The sequence below is a fragment of the Procambarus clarkii genome, chromosome 50 (assembly GCF_040958095.1).
Source record: "Procambarus clarkii isolate CNS0578487 chromosome 50, FALCON_Pclarkii_2.0, whole genome shotgun sequence".
Classification (NCBI taxonomy): Eukaryota; Metazoa; Arthropoda; class Malacostraca; order Decapoda; family Cambaridae; genus Procambarus; species Procambarus clarkii.
The window spans coordinates 3,950,597-3,975,032 of NC_091199.1; the positions used below are offsets into that span (position 1 = coordinate 3,950,597).

Consider the following 24,436-nt stretch of genomic DNA (forward strand, 5'->3'; position numbering starts at 1 on the left):
AATCAAAGCTGTTTAAAATCTGTTTAGTGTTTGCAGGTTATAGTTGTGTGTGTGTAAACTAAAGTCTTTGAAAATGTAATAAGTTATTACGAAAAGCGTTCAAGTGTCGCGTCTGACTAGAAATAAAAATGAATTTTGGAGAATTGATTTTTCAATTACCATCAACAGTGAAAAGAAATATAAGAAATATTGAGAAAATTCGTGTTAATTATTAATCTTACTTTTCGGTCATATTTAATAATATATGTCTACAGGAAAGACTGCTACCAAAATATACTAATATATATATATATATATATATATATATATATATATATATATATATATATATATATATATATATGAATTAATATATTTACTATAATTTTTTTCTTATGAAATGATAAAGCAACCCTTTTCTCTATGTATGAGGTCAATTTTTTTTTATTGGAGTTAAAATTAACGTAGATATATGACCGAACCTAACCAACCCTACCTAACCTAACCTATATTTATAGGTAAGGTTAGGTTAGGTAGCCAAAAAAAGCTAGGTTAGGTTAGGTTAGGTAGGTTAGGTAGACGAAAAAACATTAATTCATGAAAACTTGGCTTATTAGGCAAATCGGGCCTTGAATAGTAGGCTGAGAAGTGCGTTCTGGCTATTAGGTACGACATATATATATATATATATATATATATATATATATATATATATATATATATATATATATATATATATATATATATATATATATATATATATATATATTAGTATATATATATATATATTATATATATATAATATATATACTATTATGTCCAACATAATAGGCCAATTACACTGGATTAATCTTTGTGTTTAGATAGGAGCTGCCTCGTTTGGGCCAATAAGCCTTCTGCAGTTACCCCTATGTTTCACCTCACATTTATCCCTTATGTATCCCCCCATGTTTTCGCCTTTATTGTAAGCGGTGGTCCTGCCACCGTTTACATACATATCGTTATATATAAACGATTCACCTGGGGTGAAGAATATAAATACCTTACTTCCCAAACTCAACAGGGATCTCGCTAAGATTACATGAGTGAAAACAGAGTAAAGACGCACATGGTGGTGAAGTGAAGGGCAGGGCAGGGCCACCGCTCCCACCTGAACTGTGTCCGGCACTCCTGGACCCCCAGCTGGACGCCGGCCTCCACACTCGCCCTCAGGGGAAGGCCGCCCTGGGGGACACAACCACACTGTTATACCTCACTGCCTGTACTGCTGCCAAAGGTAGATTAGTTGTTGCAGGGTTTTACTTAAACGAATTTGAAGGTGTTAATAAAAACATTCGTCTAAGGGTAAATTGCACAGTAATAAAAAATTAATTTATCTAGGAGAGGTAGTCTTGTGAATACACATATTAGGGTTAGAGGATAGGTTGACTAGTTTAGCAGTTACCAGGGAAAGTTATTAAACAAATAGTGAAACTGAAGCCAAACAAATCCCCAGGGCCAGACGAAGTGTTTGCAATGATACTTAAAGAATGCAAGGAGGAGCTTTGCATTTTCAAGAAAGGAGATAGATCACTTGCGTCAAACTATCGGCCAATTAGCTTAACGTCTATTGTCGGAAAGTTACTTGAATCGATAATTGCAAATACCATTCGTCTTTATTTTGAAAACATAAATAAAAAAATGACTTACAAAATGGATTTATATATGGCCATTCATGTTTAACAAATTTGCTATAATTTTATTTCAGCATATGAAAAGACGACGACGTTTCTGTCCGTCCTGGACCATTATCAAGTCGAAATTGTAATTTAAATAAGTTATTTAAGGTAAAATACACACAAAGGGATGAGGTAGCTCAAGCTATCCTCACCCCGTTCAGTACGTGTTCATACATATATTGACACACATCATAAACAATAAACATATTACCGAACATTCTGAGAGATAAACATATACATTTCCTCCTGTACACAAGTATGGTATCAGACGTACACACAAATACTTTTATGACTTGGGTATACTGTCTAGACAATTTGCAAGAGACATTCAACAAAAGATTACAGTCTTGGTGCAAAATTCTTATATCTCTCCAGAAAATCATGAATCTTTCCGTTGTGACACATCCAGGCTATATTATCAAGTCGATGTTTACTGTTCCCCGTGATGACGTTCTCTCTGCCCTTAGGCAGATGGCGACTGAGTTCCTTCTTCATCTCCAGCTCTCTACTGACGTCTTCCTCGAACTCATCAGACTGTGTTGACTCTAATACCTTCTCTTTCAACGGTAAATACTTCAACGGTAAATACTTCCCTCAAACATTCGGCGTCGTTACGGGTTCCCCTCTCTCCCTTGTTCTAGCCAATCTCTACATGGAATACTTCGAAACCGTTCTCCTTCCCTCTACTGATACTCGTCCCTCTCTCTGGCTTCGCTATGTTGATGACATTTTTGCTTTTTTGGCCTCTTGACCTTAGTCTTTTCCAGCCTTTCCTCTCCTCTCTTAACAATCTGGCTCCTTCCGTCCATTTCAAAGTTGAATGGAAATCTAATTTCCTCCTTCCTTTTTTGACGTTCATGCTCACAGCTCTTTAACTAGGCTCTCTTTCTCTGTCTAGCGCAAACCCATGCATAGTGGTATGTATATTCATTTTTCCTACCATCCTCCTTCTGTTAAGAAAAGTGTCCTCGTCTCTCTTTCTCTGCGCTCTTCGCATCTGTGCTCCTCAGTTTCTTGATTCTGAAATGTCCTTTATTTACAAATTTTCTCTCGTCATGGTTACCCTTTACATTTTATCAACTGTGCATATTCTCAAACTAAACGAATTTTTTTTCATCCTAAACCTGTTTCCAACACTAGTAGCACTGTGCTCTGCCTTCCCTTCATATCTGAACTCAAAACTCTTATTAATACCCTTCGTCTTCTTGATATAAAGCTCGCCTTTCGACAAACTAATACTCTTCGTACTAATCTTGTTCACACTGCTCCTCCTGCTGGTAATGCTGCTGGTGTCTACTCTATTTCTTGCTCGTCTTGTCCTTTCCAATACTTTGGGGAAACTGGCCTTACACTTAATAACAGACTCAAGGAACACAAAAGAAGTGTTAAGTCTGCAGACACAATGTTCTCTTCTGTCATGTTAGGGACTTTAATCAACCTATTGACTGGTCTTCCTCTAAAATAATCTTTCCTGCCTCTTCTCTACACAGACCCCGTCTGGTCGAATCGGCTCTGATACATAACCTATCCAACATGAACCTTAGTCCTGACTTTGTTTCTGTTGACTCTTCCCTTTCACAGTACATACTCAAATGTTCTAAACTTTCTAGCAATCGTGACCTAACATAGGCCTACCCTTTCTTTATTTCTTTATCTTGTACTTGTTCCTTTACTTGTTTTATTACCCCTTTCATACTATTTATTACTTCTATTTATAGTATAAATGGAGTTAAGTCAGAGTGGGATAATGTTGCTAGTGGAGTACCTCAGGGCTCTGTCCTGGGACCTCTGTTGTTTATAATATATATAAATGATTTAGATTCAGGTTTGAGTAGCAACATCTGCAAATTTGCCGATGATACAAAAATCGGTAGGGAAATTAACACGAAAGAAGACTCGCTATCACTTCAAGTGGATCTAAATAGGGTTTTAAAATGGTCAAAAGACTAGCAGATGCAGTTTAATGCTAATAAATGTAAAGTTTTGCGGCTAGGTAATGATGATAGAGTTACAAGATACGAGCTAGATGGTGTTGAGATTGCGAAGTCGGATTGCGAAAGGGATCATAAGAACATAAGAACAAAGGTAACTGCAGAAGGCCTATTGGCCCATACGAGGCAGCTCCTATCTATACCCACCCAATCCCACTCATATACTTGTCCAACCCGCGCTTGAAACAATCGAGGGACCCCACCTCCACCACGTTACGCGGCAATTGGTTCCACAAATCAACAACCCTGTTATTGAACCAGTATTTACCCAAGTCTTTCCTAAATCTAAACTTATCCAATTTATCTGGGTGTTATGATTAGTAAGAATTTAAAACAAAAAGGATCAATGCATAAATGTTCGTAATAAGGCAAATCGGACACTTGGATTTATTAATGGAAGCGTTAGTAACAAGACACCTGGTGTGGTTCTTAAGCTATATCTTGCTCTGGTTAGGCCCCATTTAGATTATGGAGTTCAGTTTTGGTCGCCGTATTATAGAATGGATATAAATTCACTTGAACGTGTCCAGCGTAGGATGACTAAGTTAATTCCCCAAATTAGAAATCTTTCATATGAAGAAATATTAATAAAGCTTAAATTGCATTCACTGGAAAGGCGAAGAGTAAGGGGTGACATGATAGAAGTTTACAAGTGGATGAATGGACATAACAAAGGGGATATTAATAGGGTATTAAAAGTATCAACTCAAGACAGAACACGAAACAATGGGTATAAATTGGATAAGTTTAGATTTCGGAAAGACTTGGGTAAATACTGGTTCAGTAACAGGGTTGTTGATTTGTGGAACCAATTACCGCGTAACGTGGTGGAGGTGGGGTCCCTCGATGGTTTCAAGCGCGGGTTGGACAAGTATATGAGTGGGATTGGGTGGTTATAAATAGGAGCTGCCTCGTATGGGCCAATAGGCCTTCTGCAGTTACCATCATTCTTATGTTCTTATAACTGTTCCATAGCTTATTCCCTATTTCCTTGTGATTACTGTTCCCTGGCTCACACCCTATTTCGATGTCATTTATTCGAGTCTCCCTGTTAGTTAACGCCAAGTCTAAAATACTATTTTCCCGCACTGGTTCCTTAATGTGTTGCTTAGTTGCAACCATTAACTAATTTAAAAAATAATAAGAACAAAGGCAACTGCAGAAGGCCTATTGGCCCATACGAGGCAGCTCCTATTTATAACCACCCAATCCCACTCATATACTTGTCCAACCCACGCTTGAAACAATCGAGGGACCCCACCTCCAGCACGTTACCCGGTAATTGGTTCCACAAATCAACAACCCTGTTACCGAACCAGTATTTACCCAAGTCTTTCCTAAACCCAAACTTATTCAATTTATATCCGTTGTTTCGTGTTCTGTCTTGTGTTGATACTTTTAATACCCTATTAATATCCCCCCTGTTAAGTCCATTCATCCACTTGTAAAACTCTATCATGTCACCCCTAACTCTTCGCCTTTCCAGTGAATGCAACTTAAGCTTTGTTAATCTTTCTTCATATTAAAGATTTCTAATTTGGGGAATTAACTTAGTCATCCTACGCTGGACACGTTCAAGTGAATTTATATCCATTCTATAATACGGCGACCAAAATTGGACTGCATAATCTAAATGGGGCCTAACCAGAGCAAGATATAGCTTAAGAACCACACCAGGTGTCTTGTTGCTAACGCTGTGATTAATAAATCCAAGTGTCCGATTTGCCTTATTACGAACATTTATGCATTGATCCTTTTGTTTTAAATTCTTACTAATCATAACTCCCAGATCCCTTTCGCAATCTCAACACCATCTAGCTCGTATCTTGTAACTCTATCATTACCTAGCCACAGAACTTTACATTTATCAGCATTAAACTGCATCTGCCAATCCTTTGACCATAGTGAGTCCTCCTCCGAATTAATTTCCCTACCGATTTTCGTATCATCGGCAAATTTGCAAATGTCGCTACTCAAACCTGAATCTAAATCAGTTATATATATTATAAACAACAGAGGTCCCAAATATCATGGTTGTTTTATTGGTGGAGTTCATATTCTACTGCATATAATATATACAACCCTTAAATGTTATCCTACCTAGTAATCCTATTAGGTGGGTAAGGGGTCCATACCACTTGTAGGATGGGATAGGTATGGGGTCCACTATCACACACAGGATGGGTATGGTGTCCACTACAGGATGGGTATGGGGTCTACTACCACCCAAGATGGGTATGGGGTCAACTACCACCCACTAGATGGGTATGGGGTCCACTACCTCCCACAAGATGGGTATGGTGGACCCCCAACAAGATGGGTATGGGGTCCATCCACTAGCACCAACTAGATGGGTATGGTGGGGTCCACTTCCACCCACAGGACGGGTATGTGTCCAATGCTGCCCACAAGATGGGTATTGGGTCCACTACCGCAAACAGAATGGGGCATGGGGTCCACTATCACCAACAGGATGTTGATAATGACCCAAAGTGGATAACAAAGAATTTGAAGAACCTTATAGGTAAAAAGAGAGCTTGGTACAAAAGGATTAAAAATGGGGAGGTCACTTTAGAACAGGAATTCGTACAACTGGTTAGAAATGTTAAAAAAGAGATAAGGAAAGCAAAAAGAAACTATGAAGTTCGCATAGCAGGGCAAGCAAAGACAAATCCTAAAGGGTTTTTTCAGTTATATCGTACTAAGACTAGGGAAAGGATAGGTCCATTAAAAACTGATACAGGTCAAATAACAGATAGTGATGAAGAGATGAGTAGTATTTTTAATAAATATTTTGTATCTGTATTTACTAAAGAGGAACTTAACAATATGCCTTCAGCTGAACAAGTCTATGTGGGTGGGGACGAGGACAGGTTGACGAGTTTAGCAGTTACCAGGGAGGATGTTCTTAAACAAATAGTAAAACTCAAACCAAACAAATCCCCAGGGCCGGATGAAGTGTTTGCCAGGGTGCTTAAAGAATGCAAAGAGGAGCTTTGTGACCCACTGTCAACCATATTTAATAAATCAATAGAGTCAGGCAGAGTGCCAGAGTTTTGGAAAGTTGCTAATGTGATACCAGTTTTTAAGAAAGGAGATAGATCACTTGCGTCTAACTATCGACCAATTAGCCTAACGTCTATTGTGGGAAAGTTACTCGAATCTATAATAGCAAATAAAATTCGTCTTCATCTTGAAAAACATAAATTAATAATTGAGTCTCAACATGGTTTTATAAATGGCCGTTCATGTTTAACAAATTTGTTATCTTTTTATTCTAGCATTGTTGAGGCAGTTGATAGTGGTAAGGATTGCGATGTTGTATACCTTGACTTTAGCAAAGCTTTTGATACAGTGCCACATGAAAGACTGATTAAAAAGATAGAGTCTCATGGTATTGGGGGTGCTATATTAAGCTGGATTAGGGCATGGCTATACCAAAGGAAACAGAGAGTTAGTATAAATGGAATCAAGTCAGAGTGGGAAAATGTTGTAAGCGGAGTGCCTCAAGGCTCTGTCCTGGGACCTCTGTTGTTTATAATATATATAAATGATTTAGATTCAGGTTTGAGTAGCAACATTTGCAAATTTGCCGATGATACGAAAATCGGTAGGGAAATTAATTCGGAGGAGGACTCACTATCACTTCAAGTTGATCTAGATAGGGTTTTGAAATGGTCAAAGGATTGGCAGATGCAGTTTAATGCTGATAAATGTAAAGTTCTGAGGTTAGGTAATGATGATAGAGTTACAAGATACGAGCTAGATGGTGTTGTGATTGCGAAGTCGGATTGCGAAAGGGATCTGGGAGTTATGATTAGTAAGAATTTAAAACAAAAGGATCAATGCATAAATGTTCGTAATAAGGCAAATCGGACACTTGGATTTATTAATCGCAGCGTTAGTAACAAGACACCTGGTGTGGTTCTCAAGCTATATCTTGCTCTAGTTAGGCCCCATTTAGATTATGCAGTTCAGTTTTGGTCGCCATATTATAGAATGGATATAAATTCACTTGAACGTGTCCAGCGTAGGATGACTAAGTTAATTCCCCAAATTAGAAATCTTTCATATGAAGAAAGATTAACAAAGCTTAAGTTGCATTCACTGGAAAGGCGAAGAGTTAGGGGCGACATGATAGAGGTTTACAAGTGGGTGAATGGACATAACAAGGGGGATATTAATAGGGTATTAAAAGTATCAACACAGGACAGAACACGAAATAATGGGTATAAATTGGATAAGTTTAGATTTAGGAAAGACTTGGGTAAATACTGGTTCAGTAACAGGGTTGTTGATTTGTGGAACCAATTGCCGCGTAACGTGGTGGAGGTGGGGTCCCTCGATTGTTTCAAGCACGGGTTGGACAAGTATATGAGTGGGACTGGGTGGTTATAGAATAGGAGCTGCCTCGAATGGGCCAATAGGCCTTCTGCAGTTACCTTTGTTCTTATGTTCTTATGTTCTTATGTGTGAGTATATTGGGTCCACTCCCTTCCACAGGATGAAAATGGGGGTCCACTATCACTCACGGACTGGGGTATGGGAGCAACTACAGCTCACAGATGGGGTATGGGGTCAACTACAGCTCAAAGATTAGATATAAATTCCACTACTTCCCACGGGGTGTTGGTGTTGGGAGTAGAGGTGGTGTTGGGAGTGGTCGGGAGTTAAGTAGAATGTTGGATTTCAGGAAAGAACAAGTATATAATATGCCTAAAGCACTAATACGCACAGCGTTTTGGGCAAGCAAGATCTGGGGAAAACTTTAAAAACTAAGACTTAAGACTAATTGAGATCATCAACAGCATGAACTGAACTGACATATGTTACATTTAAGAGATAAGGTAAGTTACAATTCAATAAGAATAACATTTTTTGACACTAGTTACACAATTATTAATGTTATATATACATGTACTCATACTCATACATACAAATACATATTCAATCACCTACACAAATACACACATCAATAGGCAGGAAAGATTATTTTGGAGGAAGACCAATCAATGGGATGATTAGAATCCCTCACATGACAGAAGAGAGCATTGTTAGTGTCTGCAGACTTAACACTTCTCTTGTGTTAAGTACAATTGGGTACACTGTCATTCAGTGTACGGCCAGTTTCGCCAAAGTATTGGAGAGGACAAGATGAACAGGAAATAGAGTAGACACCAGCAGCATTACAAGCAGGAGGAGCAGTGTGAACTAGATTGCTACGAAGTGTGTTAGTTTGTCGAAAGGCGAGTTTAATGTCAAGAGGACGAAAGGTATTGGTAAAGGTTTTGAGTTCAGATATGAAGGGAAGGCATAGTACAGTGCTACTAGTGTTGGAAGCAGGTTTAGGATGAAAGAAATTTCGTTTAGCTTGAGAGTGGGCACAGTTGATGCAATGCAAAGGGTAACCAAGGCGAGAGAATGATTTGTAGATAAAGGCAATTTCAAGGTAACGAGTATCAAAGTACTCGTAGCCTGTACAGGCAGTTAACAAGTGGAATATGCTCTAAAAGAAGTTGTGGAAGCCACCTCTATACACAACTTTAAGTTACAATTCGACTAACAATCTGAAAGTCAGAATAATTAGATTGAAATAGAAGAGGTACAATACCAGTAGTTAGTCGTCACTCTCCTGTAGACACTTACTGCTACCTACACCCCATCACAGAACAGAAGCTGGAGGGGGAGAAATCAGTAATAATCTACAGTGTGCCAGAGTCAGACACATATGGCAAAGGAGAAGAAAAGGTGCCAGAAAGAGATACCAGTAATTCTCACGAGAATACAGGCTAAAGAGGCAACCAAGGAAATTGAGCATTATTTTAGGCTTGGTAGGTTCCATATAGGGAGGAATCGACCAGTGAAAATAACTTTCCAGAATAATGTTCCAATGAAATATATGCTGGCTGAAGTCAAAATTGATGGACTGCGAGACTTACCATATGGTATACCTTAGTCAAAACATGTCAAAGGAGGATAGAGAGAAAGCAAAGAAAATCAGAGAAACAAATTGGGTAAATGCCTCAAACAGATCAAAAAGCAACACATCAATGAAAGGGAAATTACAACTCGGCTGCAGGGGGCTGCAACATTACTCCCGATGCAAATAATAGACCCTAACAACATTTACAATGAATGCCACATTATGAAACACATCATCATTGCAGAGGTCCATAAAACAATTAGAGGTTTCAAGAACAAGGAGCTGGGCAATAGCAGAATAAATAAAATGGTATTAACCAACCTACCAGTGACTGTAATCCAACAATACACACGTACATAAGAACATAAGAACAAAGGTAACTGCAGAAGGCCTACTGGCCCATACGAGGCAGCTCCCATTCTATAACCACCCAATCCCACTCATATACTTGTCCAACCCGTGCTTGAAACAATCGAGGGACCCCACCTCCACAATGTTACGCGGCAATTGGTTCCACAAATCAACAACCCTGTTACTGAACCAGTATTTACCCAAGTCTTTCCTAAATCTAAACTTATCCAATTTATATCCATTGTTTCGTGTTCTGTCCTGTGTTGATACTTTTAATACCCTATTAATATCCCCCCGGTTATGTCCATTCATCCACTTGTAAACCTCTATCATGTCACCCCTAACTCTTCGCCTTTCCAGTGAATGCAACTTAAGCTTTGTTAATCTTTCTTCATATGAAAGATTTCTAATTTGGGGAATTAACTTAGTCATCCTACGCTGGACACGTTCAAGTGAATTTATATCCATTCTATAATATGGCGACCAAAACTGAACTGCATAATCTAAATGGGGCCTAACTAGAGCAAGATATAGCTTGAGAACCACACCAGGTGTCTTGTTACTAACGCTGCGATTAATAAATCCAAGTGTCCGATTTGCCTTATTACGAACATTTATGCATTGATCCTTTTGTTTTAAATTCTTACTAATCATAACTCCCAGATCCCTTTCGCAATCCGACTTCGCAATCACAACACCATCTAGCTCGTATCTTGTAACTCTATCATCATTACCTAACCTCAGAACTTTACATTTATCAGCATTAAACTGCATCTGCCAATCCTTTGACCATTTCAAAACCCTATCTAGATCAACTTGAAGTGATAGTGAGTCCTCCTCCGAATTAATTTCCCTACCGATTTTCGTATCATCGGCAAATTTGCAAATGTTGCTACTCAAACCTGAATCTAAATCATTTATATATATTATAAACAACAGAGGTCCCAGGACAGAGCCTTGAGGCACTCCACTTACAACATTTTCCCACTCTGACTTGATTCCATTTATACTAACTCTCTGTTTCCTTTGGTATAGCCATGCCCTAATCCAGCTTAATATAGCACCCCCAATACCATGAGACTCTATTTTTTTAATCAGTCTTTCATGTGGCACTGTATCAAAAGCTTTGCTAAAGTCAAGGTATACAACATCGCAATCCTTACCACTATCAACTGCCTCAACAATGCTAGAATAAAAAGATAACAAATTTGTTAAACATGAACGGCCATTTATAAAACCATGTTGCGACTCAATTATTAATTTATGTTTTTCAAGATGAAGACGAATTTTATTTGCTATTATAGATTCGAGTAACTTTCCCACAATAGACGTTAGGCTAATTGGTCGATAGTTAGACGCAAGTGATCTATCTCCTTTCTTAAAAACTGGTATCACATTAGCAACTTTCCAAAACTCTGGCACTCTGCCTGACTCTATTGATTTATTAAATATGGTTGACAGTGGGTCACAAAGCTCCTCTTTGCATTCTTTAAGCACCCTAGCAAACACTTCATCCGGCCCTGGGGATTTGTTTGGTTTGAGTTTTACTATTTGTTTAAGAACATCCTCCCTGGTAACTGCTAAACTCGTCAACCTGTCCTCGTCCCCACCCACATAGACTTGTTCGGCTGAAGGCATATTGTTAAGTTCCTCTTTAGTAAATACAGATACAAAATATTTATTAAAAATACTACTCATCTCTTCATCACTATCTGTTATTTGACCTGTCTCAGTTTTTAATGGACCTATCCTTTCCCTAGTCTTAGTACGATATAACTGAAAAAACCCTTTAGGATTTGTCTTTGCTTGCTCTGCTATGCGAACTTCATAGTTTCTTTTTGCTTTCCTTATCTCTTTTTTAACATTTCTAACCAGTTGTACGAATTCCTGTTCTAAAGTGACCTCCCCATTTTTAATCCTTTTGTACCAAGCTCTCTTTTTACCTATAAGGTTCTTCAAATTCTTTGTTATCCACTTTGGGTCATTAGTATACGATCTATTCAATTTGTATGGTATACTACGTTCCTGTGCTTTGTTTAGAATATTCTTAAATAAGTTATATATTGAATCCACATCGAAATCCCCATTTAAGTCACCTATCGCTGGGTTCATGTCTCGCTCCAAGACCGGCCCACACCCCATACCCAAGCCTTTCCAATCAATTTGACCCAAAAAATTTCTTAGGCTATTAAAATCAGCTTTTCGAAAATCTGGCACTTTAACAGAATTTTCTCCTACTGGTCTATTCCATTCTATGCTAAATCTGATTTCTTTGTGATCACTGCTCCCTAGCTCACTCCCTATTTCGATGTCATTAATTTGCGTTTCCCTGTTAGTTAACACTAAATCTAAAATATTATTTTCCCGTGTTGGTTCCTTAATGTGTTGCGTAAGAAAGCAATCGTCAATTAATTCTAGAAAATCTTCTGCTTCACTATTCCCTGTTTTGTTCAACCAGTTTATTCCGCTAAAATTAAAGTCACCCATGACATAAATACTGTTAGATCTAGATGCTCTAGATATTTCATCCCATAGATGCTTTGCTTCCATTCTGTCTAAATTTGGTGGCCTATATATTACTCCTATTATAATATTATTAGCTTTTTCGTTTAATTCAATCCAAATAGTTTCTGTGTGTGGCTCTGTTTTGATTCCCTCTTTGAGACTACATTTCAAATTGTCCCTAACATATATGGCTACTCCACCTCCTCGTCTAATATATCTATCTGTGTGAAATAGTTTAAATCCATATATTTGATATTCAGCTAATAGTTCTCTATTTTCTACATTCATCCACGTTTCGGTAAGTGCAATAATATCTATTTTTTCTGTGCAGACAAGAGCATTTAATTCGTTAATTTTATTTCTTAGACTTCTACTGTTAGTGTAATATACCCTAAGTGAATACAAAATGCAGCTCTTGCATCTGAGCATCATCCCCCATATACTTCAAAAATACCACAATCATTAATCCCCAAGCCAAGAAAATCCCCAACCCAAATCGAAAATTGCATATTAGTTTCCCTCCTCGAAGTATCAGATAAAATATTCGAAAAATAATTAGAGACTTGTGAAGTACATGGAAGAGAAAGAGAAGTATAACACCAGGCAACATGGGTTTAAAAACTACAGAGGGGCTCGGTGGTGTTGTATTTGTAAGCTAAAGCAGTAGAACCCTTATGTGGCAGCCTGGGTGGCCGCAGCTATTGTGGTGAAAGTAATCTTCATTGATGATTTATTGGTGCTGCAGAACTCAACGTTGAATACACCCAGTTGTAGCCCTGATCTACCAGCACATAGCTACGGCAATGTCGAAAAAAAAGATAAATGTGATATAGTGCTCAAAGATACCTCGAAAGCTTTCGACAAAGTCTAGCATACAGGCCTAAACAACAAGACATCAGAGCTAGGGCTTCCACAGCGATTCACTTCCACGCTCTGCACCTTTATTGACAAAAGGACAGCTAGGCTTAATATCGGCATCTATTTAGGTGACATAATTGAACTGAAAAGTGGAGAATCACAAGGAAGCTGCCTTTCACCCACTCTTTTCAACATATATACAGCTGACCTACTCGAACCCCAACATGGAGAATTCATCACATACGCTGACGATGTCACCCAAATAATATGCCAACCAGGACCATCAAAGCCGCTACTAGCCAACAAGACCAAGGCAGCAATTGAATTCATAAGCAAGTTTGAAAAGCAATGGAAAACAAGTGCAAATAAATAAAAGTTCCAGATATTAAACATTACAAAAAGAACCCCGGATCCCACTACCCTTGACAACCGCCCGATCCAATATGGGATGTAGGCACAATACTGGGACTCATGATCAATAGAACAGGTAAAAAAATCACGTAAATGACAATAAACATACCAAAAACAGCCCTAGGAAAACAGAGGAGATTCCGGAGCCTCAATACAAAACGACTGGCCAGGTTGACCAGTCCAGCAACAAGGAGGCCTGGTCGAGGACCGGGCCACGGAGACGCTAAGCCCCGAAACCCTCTGAAGGTAACCTCAAGGTCTCCAGTTACACTTACACAAGGCTCTAGTCCGGCCGCATCTAGAATATCCTTCAGTACCACTACATGAGTTAAAGAAAACTAACATGCAAAAACCACAGGCCATGTACAACAAGGCGCTAAGGAGAGCAGCAAAACACAGTCCATCTGGATCACAAAATCAATCCGGGTGGACGGTTGATTGACGAATAGGTGGATACAGTGAGGGTCATCAACGTCACGTTACCTGTGTGACGTGTACAGTGAGGGTCATCAACGTCACGTTACCTGTGTGACGTGTACAGTGATGGTCATCAACGTCACGTTACCTGTGTGACGTGTACAGTGATGGTCATCAACGCCACGTTACCTGTGTGACGTGTACAGTGATGTCATCAACGCCACGTTACCTGTGTGACGTGTACAGTGATGGTCATCAACGCCACGTTACCTGTGTGACGTGTACAGTGAGGTCATCAACGCCACGTTACCTGTGTTCCGTGTACAGTGATGTCATCAACGCCACGTTACCTGTGTTCCGTGTACAGTGAGGTCATCAACGCCACGTTACCTGAGCATGTATACGGAGGGCGAGACTCACCTTGGTTCCCGCCATCAACACGTTGGTCATCGACCTGCAACAGAGAGCAGCGTTACACTCTCGCTCCTTCACTACACTGGAAAATCTCACCGGAAGGGCTCAACAGGACCAAATACAGCCAGAGACACAGATTAATGGAAGGATGCGGCTGTTATTTACCTCGACATGTCCACTAACTGTTCAGCAGAAGCTGGAGTCGACCGTTCAATTGGCCAAGGAAGTTGATGAATATGAACCATTATTTACGGAGGGGTGTTCACTTAACCCCATTTATAATAACTCCCTGTTTCCGTAACTGGTTCGATAACAGGGTTGTTGATTTGTGGAACCAATTACCACGAAACGTAGTGGAGGTGGGGTCCCTCGATTGTTTCAAGCATGGGTTGGACATGTATATGAGTGGGATTGAGTGGTTATAAATAGGAGTTGCCTCGTATGGGCCAATAGGCCTTCTGCAGTTACCTTTGTCCTTATGTTCGCCGGCCCTACATAACGCTTGGGGCAGAAGAGGCAGTGGAACATTTAACGACTGACGGATTTAAGAATATTGTTTTGGTTACTCCTGAAGTGAGAATAATTTACACAAAAGTTAAAATTTACACACGGAGAAATCATATTAACGTGATATATTATTGAACAAATCCACAGGAGCCTTGATGAGGGTTCGAACCTATACGCTGGGTGATCCCAAACGCGCTCATGTCAACTGTACCACAACATGGTAAATCGTTATCGTACCATGGTACCCATGGTGCTATGTTGTGGTACAGTTGACTAGAGCGTGTCTGGGAACACCCAGCGCGTAGGTTCGAACCCTCATTACGGCTCCTGTAGATTTGTAGCTATAGTTAACACTGGGTTTTATTAATCGATGCATTAGTAACAAGACACCTGGTGTTGTTGTTCAGCTATATCTTGCTCTGGTTAAGCCCCATTTAGATTATGCAGTTCAGTTTTGGTCGCCGTACCAAAAGAATGGATATAAATTCACTTGAGCGTGTCCAGCGTAGGATGGCAAAGTTGATTCCCCAAATTAGAAACCTGTCATTTGAAGAAAGATTAACAAAGCTTAAATTACATTCACTGGAAAGGCGAAGAGTTAGGGGTGACATGATAGAGGTTTACAAGTGGATGAATGGACATAACAAAGGGGATATTAATAGGGTATTAAAAGTATCAACACAAGACAGAACACGAAACAATGGGTATAAATTAGATAAGTTTAGATTTAGGAAAGACTTGGGTAAATACTGGTTCGGTAACAGGGTTGTTGATTTGTGGAACCAATTACCGCGTAACGTGGTAGGAGTGGGGGTTTCTCAATTGTTTCAACCGTGAGTTGGACATTGGGTGGGATTGGGTGGTTATAAATGGGAGCTGCCTCCTATGGGCCAATATTCCTTCTGCAGTTACCTTTGTTCTTATGTTCATATATAATCCGACTTCGCAATCTCAACACCATCTAGCTCGTATCTTGTAACTTAACGTCATTACCTAGCCTCAAAACCTTACATTGCTCCAAAGGAAGGCAAGATCGTGCAGCAGGAACAAGGAAGAAACAGTGGCGAGACAACGATAACCTCTGTGACCAACGTTTGGGAGAAAGGCATGGCGATGATTAAAGGTAGCGTAGTGGCAGTAAGAAACGAAACCGAGAAAGTGTATCCTAATGGTGTTGAGGTGCAGGGCCGCGTTGTGGATTCTGAGGTCAGGACACAGATCATGGAATACCTCAGAAAGTTGGACAAGATGATTGAAGCTCTAGAAAAATTAACTTTGGCAAACAGATGTGGTGTAATGCGGAGTGAAGTGGGGAGGTAGAAATTGCCTAAGCTACTCTATCCGTTTGAGATGTATTTATTTCTTATCTCAATAAACATACTTGAACTTGAACTTTAAGTGGGGAGTGTAGTTGGGAGTGAAGTGGGGAGTGTAGTTGGGAGTGAAGTGGGGAGTGTAGTTGGGAGTGAAGTGGGGAGTGTAGTTGGGAGTGAAGTGGGGAGTGTAGTTGGGAGTGAAGTGGGGAGTGTAGTTGGGAGTGAAGTGGGGAGTGTAGTTGGGAGTGAAGTGGGGAGTGTAGTTGGGAGTGAAGTGAGGAGTGTAGTTGGGAGTGTAGTGGGGAGTGTATTTGCGAGTGAAGTGGGGAGTGTAGTTGAGAGTGAAGTGGGGAGTGTAGTTGGGAGTGAAGTGGGGAGTGTAGTTGGGAGTGAAGTGAGGAGTATAGTTGTGAGTGAAGTGGGGAGTGTAGTTGGGAGTGAAGTGGGGAATGTAGTTGGGAGTGAAGTGGGGAGTATAGTTGGGAGTGTAGTGGGGAGTGAAGTGGGGAGTGTAGTTGGGAGTGTAGTTGGGAGTGAAGTGGGGAGTGTAGTTGAGAGTGTATAGTTGGGAGTGTAGTTGGAAGTGAAGTGGGGAGTGTAGTTGGGAGTGTAGTTGGGAGTGAAGTGGGGAGTGAAGTGAGGAGTGTAGTTGGGAGTGAAGTGGGGAGTGTAGTTGGGAGTGAAGTGAGGAGTGTAGTTGGGAGTGAAGTGGGGAGTGTAGTTGGGAGTGAAGTGGGGAGTGTAGTTGGGAGTGAAGTGGGGAGTGTAGTTGGGAGTGTAGTTGGGAGTGAAGTGGGGAGTGTAGTTGGGAGTGTAGTTGGGAGTGTAGTTGAGAGTGTAGTTGGGAGTGAAGTGAGGAGTGTAGTGGGGAGTGTAGTTGGGAGTGAAGTGGGGAGTGCAGTTGGGAGTGAAGTGGGGAGTGTAGTTGGGAGTGTAGTTGGGAGTGAAGTGGGGAGTGTAGTTGGGAGTGTAGTTGGGAGTGAAGTGGGGAGTGTAGTTGGGAGTGTAGTTGGGAGTGAAGTGAGGAGTGTAGTGGGGAGTGTAGTTGGGAGTGAAGTGGGGAGTGTAGTTGGGAGTGAAGTGGGGAGTGTAGTTTGGAGTGTAGTTGGGAGTGAAGTGGGGAGTGTAGTTGGGAGTGTAGTTGGGAGTGTAGTTGGGAGTGTAGTTGGGAGTGAAGTGGGGAGTGTAGTTGGGAGTGAAGTGGGGAGTGTAGTTGGGAGTGTAGTTGGGAGTGAAGTGGGGAGTGTAGTTGGGAGTGTAGTTGGGAGTGAAGTGAGGAGTGTAGTTGGGAGTGAAGTGGGGAGTGTAGTTGGGAGTGTAGTTGGGAGTGAAGTGGGGAGTGTAGTTGGGAGTGAAGTGGGGAGTGTAGTTTGGAGTGTAGTTGGGAGTGAAGTGGGGAGTGTAGTTGGGAGTGAAGTGGGGAGTGTAGTTGGGAGTGAAGTGGGGAGTGTAGTGGGGAGTGTAGTTGGGAGTGTAGTTGGGAGTGAAGTGGGGAGTGAAGTGGGGAGTGTAGTTGGGAGTGAAGTGGGGAGTGTAGTTGGGAGTGAAGTGGGGAGTGTAGTTTGGAGTGTAGTTGGGAGTGAAGTGGGGAGTGTAGTTGGGAGTGAAGTGGGGAGTGTAGTTGGGAGTGAAGTGGGGAGTGTAGTTGGGAGTGTAGTGGGGAGTGTAGTTGGGAGTGTAGTTGGGAGTGAAGTGGGGAGTGAAGTGGGGAGTGTAGTTGGGAGTGAAGTGGGGAGTGTAGTTGGGAGTGTAGTTAAGAGTGAAGTGAGGAGTGAAGTGGGGAGTGTAGTTGGGAGTGTAGTGGGGAGTGTAGTGGGGAGTGAAGTGGGGAGTGTAGTTGGGAGTGTAGTTGGGAGTGAAGTGGGGAGTGAAGTGGGGAGTGTAGTTAAGAGTGAAGTGAGGTGTGAAGGGGGAGTGTAGTTGGGAGTGAAGTTGGGAGTGAAGTAGGGAGTGAAGTGGGGAGTGAAGTGGGGAGTGTAGTAGGGAGTGAAGTGGGGAGTGTAGTTGGGAGTGTAGTTGGGAGTGAAGTTGGGAGTGTAGTTGGGAGTGTAGTTGGGAGTGAAGTGGGGAGTGTAGTTGGGAGTGAAGTGGGGAGTGTAATTGGGAGTGAAGTGGGGAGTGTAATTGGGAGTGAAGTGGGGAGTGTAGTTGGGAGTGAAGTGGGGAGTGTAGTTGGGAGTGAAGTGGGGAGTGTAGTTGGGAGTGAAGTGGGGAGTGTAGTTGGGAGTGAAGTAGGGAGTGTAGTTGGGAGTGTAGTTGGGAGTGAAGTGGGGAGTGTAGTTGAGAGTGAAGTGGGGAGTGTAGTTGGGAGTGAAGTAGAGAGTGAAGTGGGGAGTGAAGTAGGGAGTGAAGTGGGGAGTGAAGTGGGGAGTGTAGTAGGGAGTGAAGTGGGGAGTGTAGTAGGGAGTGAAGTGGGGAGTGAAGTTGGGAGTGAAGTGGGGAGTGTAGTTGGGAGTGTAGTTGGGAGTGAAGTGGGGAGTGAAGTGGGGAGTGAAGTGGGGAGTGAAGTTGGGAGTGAAGTAGGGAGTGAAGTGGGGAGTGTAGTTGGGAGTGAAGTGGGGAGTGTAGTTGGGAGTGAAGTGGGGAGTGTAGTTGGGAGTGTAGTTGGGAGTGAAGTGAGGAGTGTAGTGGGGAGTGTAGTTGGGAGTGAAGTGGGGAGTGTAGTTGGGAGTGAAGTGGGGAGTGTAGTTTGGAGTGTAGTTGGGAGTGAAGTGGGGAGTGTAGTTGGGAGTGTAGTTGGGAGTGTAGTTGGGAGTGTAGTTGGGAGTGAAGTGGGGAGTGTAGTGGGGAGTGAAGTGGGGAGTGTAGTAGGGAGTGAAGTGGGGAGTGAAGTGGGGAGTGAAGTGGGGAGTGTAGTTGGGAATGAAGTGGGGAGTGTAGTTGGGAGTGTAGTTGGGAGTGAAGTGGGGAGTGTAATGGGGAGTGAAGTGGGGAGTGTAGTTGGGAGTGAAGTGGGGAGTGTAGTTGGGAGTGAAGTGGGGAGTGTAGTTGAGAGTGAAGTGGGGAGTGTAGTTGAGAGTGAAGTGGGGAGTGTAGTTGGGAGTGAAGTGGGGAGTGTAGTTGGGAGTGAAGTGGGGAGTGAAGTGGGGTGTGCAGTTGGGAGTGAAGTGGGGAGTGTAGTTGAGAGTGAAGTGGGGAGTGTAGTTGGGAGTGAAGTGGGGAGTGTAGTTGGGAGTGAAGTGGGGTGTGCAGTTAGGAGTGAAGTGGGGAGTGTAGTTGAGAGTGAAGTGGGGAGTGTAGTTGAGAGTGAAGTGGGGAGTGTAGTTGGGAGTGAAGTGGGGAGTGAAGTGGGGAGTGTAGTTGGGAGTGAAGTGGGGAGTGTAGTGGGGAGTGAAGTGGGGAGTGTAGTGGGGAGTGAAATGGGGAGTGAAGTGGGGTGAGCAGTTGGGAATGAAGTGGGGAGTGTAGTTGGGAGTGAAGTGGGGAGTATAGTTGGGAGTGAAGTGGTGAGTGTAGTTGGGAGTGAAGTGGGGAGTGTAGTTGGGAGTGAAGTGGGGAGTGAAGTGGGGTGGGCAGTTGGGAGTGTAGTTGAGAGTGTAGTTGGGAGTGAAGTGGGGAGTGAAGTGGGGAGTGAAGTGGGGAGTGTAGTTGGGAGTGAAGTGGGGAGTGTAGAGGGGAGTGAAGTGGTGAGTGTAGTTGGGAGTGAAGTGGGGAGTGTAGTTGGGAGTGAAGTGGTGAGTGTAGTTGGGAGTGAAGTGGGGAGTGTAGTTGGGAGTGAAATGGGGAGTGAAATGGGGAGTGAAGTGGGGTGAGCAGTTGGGAGTGTAGTGGGGAGTGTAGTTGGGAGTGAAGTGGTGAGTGTAGTTGGGAGTGAAGTGGGGAGTGTAGTTGGGAGTGTAGTTGGGAGTGAAGTGGGGAGTGTAGTTGGGAGTGAAGTGGGGAGTGTAGTTGGGAGTGAAGTGGGGGGTGTAGTTGGGAGTGAAGTGGGGAATGAAACTAAGGAGGGAAGAAAGTAAGGAAGAGGATGGCGTATTAGAGATGGAAGAGTCTGGGCAAAATGAACTCTTCACTAGTGATGGGAAGATTCAACCCCGTGTGGTGGAAAATGTTGACGGAGAAGCTCAGGAAAAATGGTTTACAAAAATAGAATTTGAAGACATGGTTAAGAATAGTTGTTGAAGTTGAAGACATAGTTAAGAACCTTTGATTGTAGTAGGTGGTGTACAAGTGTTAATTAAGCAAGAAGAAATGTCAAAATGTTGGGAGTCTGAGAACAAGGCGATATTGCTTCTCAAGGATTTAAAATATTGGGAGTCTGAGAACAAGGCGATGTCACTTCTCAGTGAATTGACAAACCACAGCAAAGTTAAGAGTCTGAGAACGCAGAGGGAAAAGTTACTGCATCTACATCGTATTCCTACCATGTTGGTGTTAATTGTTTCATTGGCAATTAAATACATTATTGACGGACACAATGCTCTGTAACATTAGAACATAAGGATCCTATTATGCTTTTACATGCATTATTCATTTCTTCCCACCTTTTGAATTGAGAGGATTAATTCATTAGCGCCCCCCGCCTTTCATTAACTTAATCGCCGAAGCTTCATTTATCTCAAACTCTATCCCCAATACCTTGTAAGTTTAATCATATCACCATTATCTCAGTAATAGTATTTCTTGAGCCATGAGAACAATCTTGGGATTCCATTCACCTGGACTGCGAATAGAAGTGGAAGGTAATTTATAATCTTGGGATTATTCTCATGGCTTCATTTTGTACCTTCTCTAACTTGTTTAGTCTGTCTTTATCATAAGAACAAAGGTAACTGCAGAAGGCCTATTGGCCCATTCGAGGCAGCTCCTATTCTATAACCACCCAATCCCACTCATATACTTGTCCAATCCGCGCTTGAAACAATCGAGGGACCCCACCTCCACCACGTTACGCGGCAATTGGTTCCACAAATCAACAACCCTGTTACTGAACCAGTATTTACCCAAGTCTTTCCTAAATCTAAACTTATCCAATTTATACCCATTGTTTCGTGTTCTGTCCTGTGTTGATACTTTTAATACCCTATTAATATCCCCCTTGTTATGTCCATTCACCCACTTGTAAACCTCTATCATGTCGCCCCTATCTCTTCGCCTTTCCAGTGAATGCAACTTAAGCTTTGTTAATCTTTCTTCATATGAAAGATTTCTAATTTGGGGAATTAACTTAGTCATCCTACGCTGGACACGTTCAAGTGAATTTATATCCATTCTATAATATGGCGACCAAAACTGAACTGCATAATCTAAATGGGGCCTAACTAGAGCAAGATATAGCTTGAGAACCACACCAGGTGTCTTGTTACTAATGCTGCGATTAATAAATCCAAGTGTCCGATTTGCCTTATTACGAACATTTATGCATTGATCCTTTTGTTTTAAATTCTTACTAATCATAACTCCCAGATCCCTTTCGCAATCCGACTTCGCAATCACAACACCATCTAGCTCGTATCTTGTAACTCTATCATCATTACCTAACCTCAGAACTTTACATTTATCAGCATTAAACTGCATCTGCCAATCCTTTGACCATTTCAAAACCCTATCTAGATCAACTTGAAGTGATAGTGAGTCCTCCTCCGAATTAATTTCCCTACCGATTTTCGTATCATCGGCAAATTTGCAAATGTTGCTACTCAAACCTGAATCTAAATCATTTATATATATTATAAACAACAGAGGTCCCAGGACAGAGCCTTGAGGCACTCCACTTACAACATTTTCCCACTCTGACTTGATTCCATTTATACTAACTCTGTTTCCTTTGGTATAGCCATGCCCTAATCCAGCTTAATATAGCACCCCCAATACCATGAGACTCTATCTTTTTAATCAGTCTTTCATGTGGCACTGTATCAAAAGCTTTGCTAAAGTCAAGGTATACAACATCGCAATCCTTACCACTATCAACTGCCTCAACAATGCTAGAATAAAAAGATAACAAATTTGTTAAACATGAACGGCCATTTATAAAACCATGTTGAGACTCAATTATTAATTTATGTTTTTCAAGATGAAGACGAATTTTATTTGCTATTATAGATTCGAGTAACTTTCCCACAATAGACGTTAGGCTAATTGGTCGATAGTTAGACGCAAGTGATCTATCTCCTTTCTTAAAAACTGGTATCACATTAGCAACTTTCCAAAACTCTGGCACTCTGCCTGACTCTATTGATTTATTAAATATGGTTGACAGTGGGTCACAAAGCTCCTCTTTGCATTCTTTAAGCACCCTGGCAAACACTTCATCCGGCCCTGGGGATTTGTATGGTTTGAGTTTTACTATTTGTTTAAGAACATCCTCCCTGGTAACTGCTAAACTCGTCAACCTGTCCTCGTCCCCACCCACATAGACTTGTTCAGCTGAAGGCATATTGTTAAGTTCCTCTTTAGTAAATACAGATACAAAATATTTATTAAAAATACTACTCATCTCTTCATCACTATCTGTTATTTGACCTGTATCAGTTTTTAATGGACCTATCCTTTCCCTAGTCTTAGTACGATATAACTGAAAAAACCCTTTAGGATTTGTCTTTGCTTGCCCTGCTATGCGAACTTCATAGTTTCTTTTTGCTTTCCTTATCTCTTTTTTAACATTTCTAACCAGTTGTACGAATTCCTGTTCTAAAGTGACCTCCCCATTTTTAATCCTTTTGTACCAAGCTCTCTTTTTACCTATAAGGTTCTTCAAATTCTTTGTTATCCACTTTGGGTCATTAGTATTCGATCTATTCAATTTGTATGGTATACTACGTTCCTGTGCTTTGTTTAGAATATTCTTAAATAAGTTATATATTGAATCCACATCGAAATCCCCATTTAAGTCACCTATCGCTGGGTTCATGTCTCGCTCCAAGACCGGCCCACACCCCATACCCAATACTTTCCAATCAATTTGACCCAAACAATTTCTTAGGCTATTAAAATCAGCTTTTCGAAAATCTGGCACTTTAACAGAATTTTCTCCTACTGGTCTATTCCATTCTATGCTAAATCTGATTTCTTTGTGATCACTGCTCCCTAGCTCACTCCCTATTTCGATGTCATTAATTTGCGTTTCCCTGTTAGTTAACACTAAATCTAAAATATTATTTTCCCGTGTTGGTTCCTTAATGTGTTGCGTAAGAAAGCAATCGTCAATTAATTCTAGAAAATCTTCTGCTTCACTATTCCCTGTTTTGTTCAACCAGTTTATTCCGCTAAAATTAAAGTCACCCATGACATAAATACTGTAAGATCTAGATTCTCTAGATATTTCATCCCATAGGTGCTTTGCTTCCATTCTGTCTAAATTTGGTGGCCTATATATTACTCCTATTATAATATTATTAGCTTTTTCGTTTAATTCTATCCAAATAGTTTCTGTGTGTGGCTCTGTTTTGATTCCCTCTTTGAGACTACATTTCAAATTGTCCCTAACATATATGTCTACTCCACCTCCTCGTCTAATATATCTATCTGTGTGAAATAGTTTAAATCCGTATATTTGATATTCAGCTAATAGTTCTCTATTTTCTACATTCATCCACGTTTCGGTAAGTGCAATAATATCTATTTTTTCTGTGCAGACAAGAGCATTTAATTCGTTAATTTTATTTCTTAGACTTCTACTGTTAGTGTAATATACCCTAAGTGAATTGTTATTTTGCGGACCTTCTCTTTCCCTGATCGTTTTGCCAATTCCTTTCTCCCACAAACACATACTTTTATTACCTCCTTCCTCCAAATCAATTCCCATACCTCTATCTACTAACAGTTTAAACCCAAACAAACACCTCTAACCACTTCTTCCAACGAGTTCGCAACAGCAACAACCCCAGCTCTCGATAGATGCACCCCATCACGAGCATACATTTCATTTCTTCCATAGAAGTGTTCCCAGTTGTCTATGAAAGATATTGCATTTGATTTGCAATATCTTTCCAGCCGGCAATTGACACCAAGTGCCCTCGATATCCATTCATTTCCCACTCCCTTTCTTGGAAGAATGCCACATATGATCGGGATTCCTCCCTTGCTCCTAACTAACTCTATGGCTGT

General features: G+C 41.2%; 1 protein-coding gene across 3 annotated transcripts in view; it reads right to left on the reverse strand.

The window, feature by feature from the left end:
* LOC123772791 (protein Wnt-8b) overlaps window positions 1-24,436 on the reverse strand; it is a 50,176-nt gene that overhangs the window by 20,589 nt on the left and 5,151 nt on the right. For all 3 annotated transcript variants that reach the window (XM_069303321.1, XM_069303324.1, XM_069303322.1), the window contains exons 2-3: window positions 14,574-14,607; window positions 1,088-1,203 (exon numbers count right to left, since the gene is read on the reverse strand). In XM_069303321.1, the coding sequence (XP_069159422.1) occupies window positions 1,088-1,203; window positions 14,574-14,607 (150 nt within the window). The remainder of the gene's footprint in view (window positions 1-1,087; window positions 1,204-14,573; window positions 14,608-24,436) is intronic.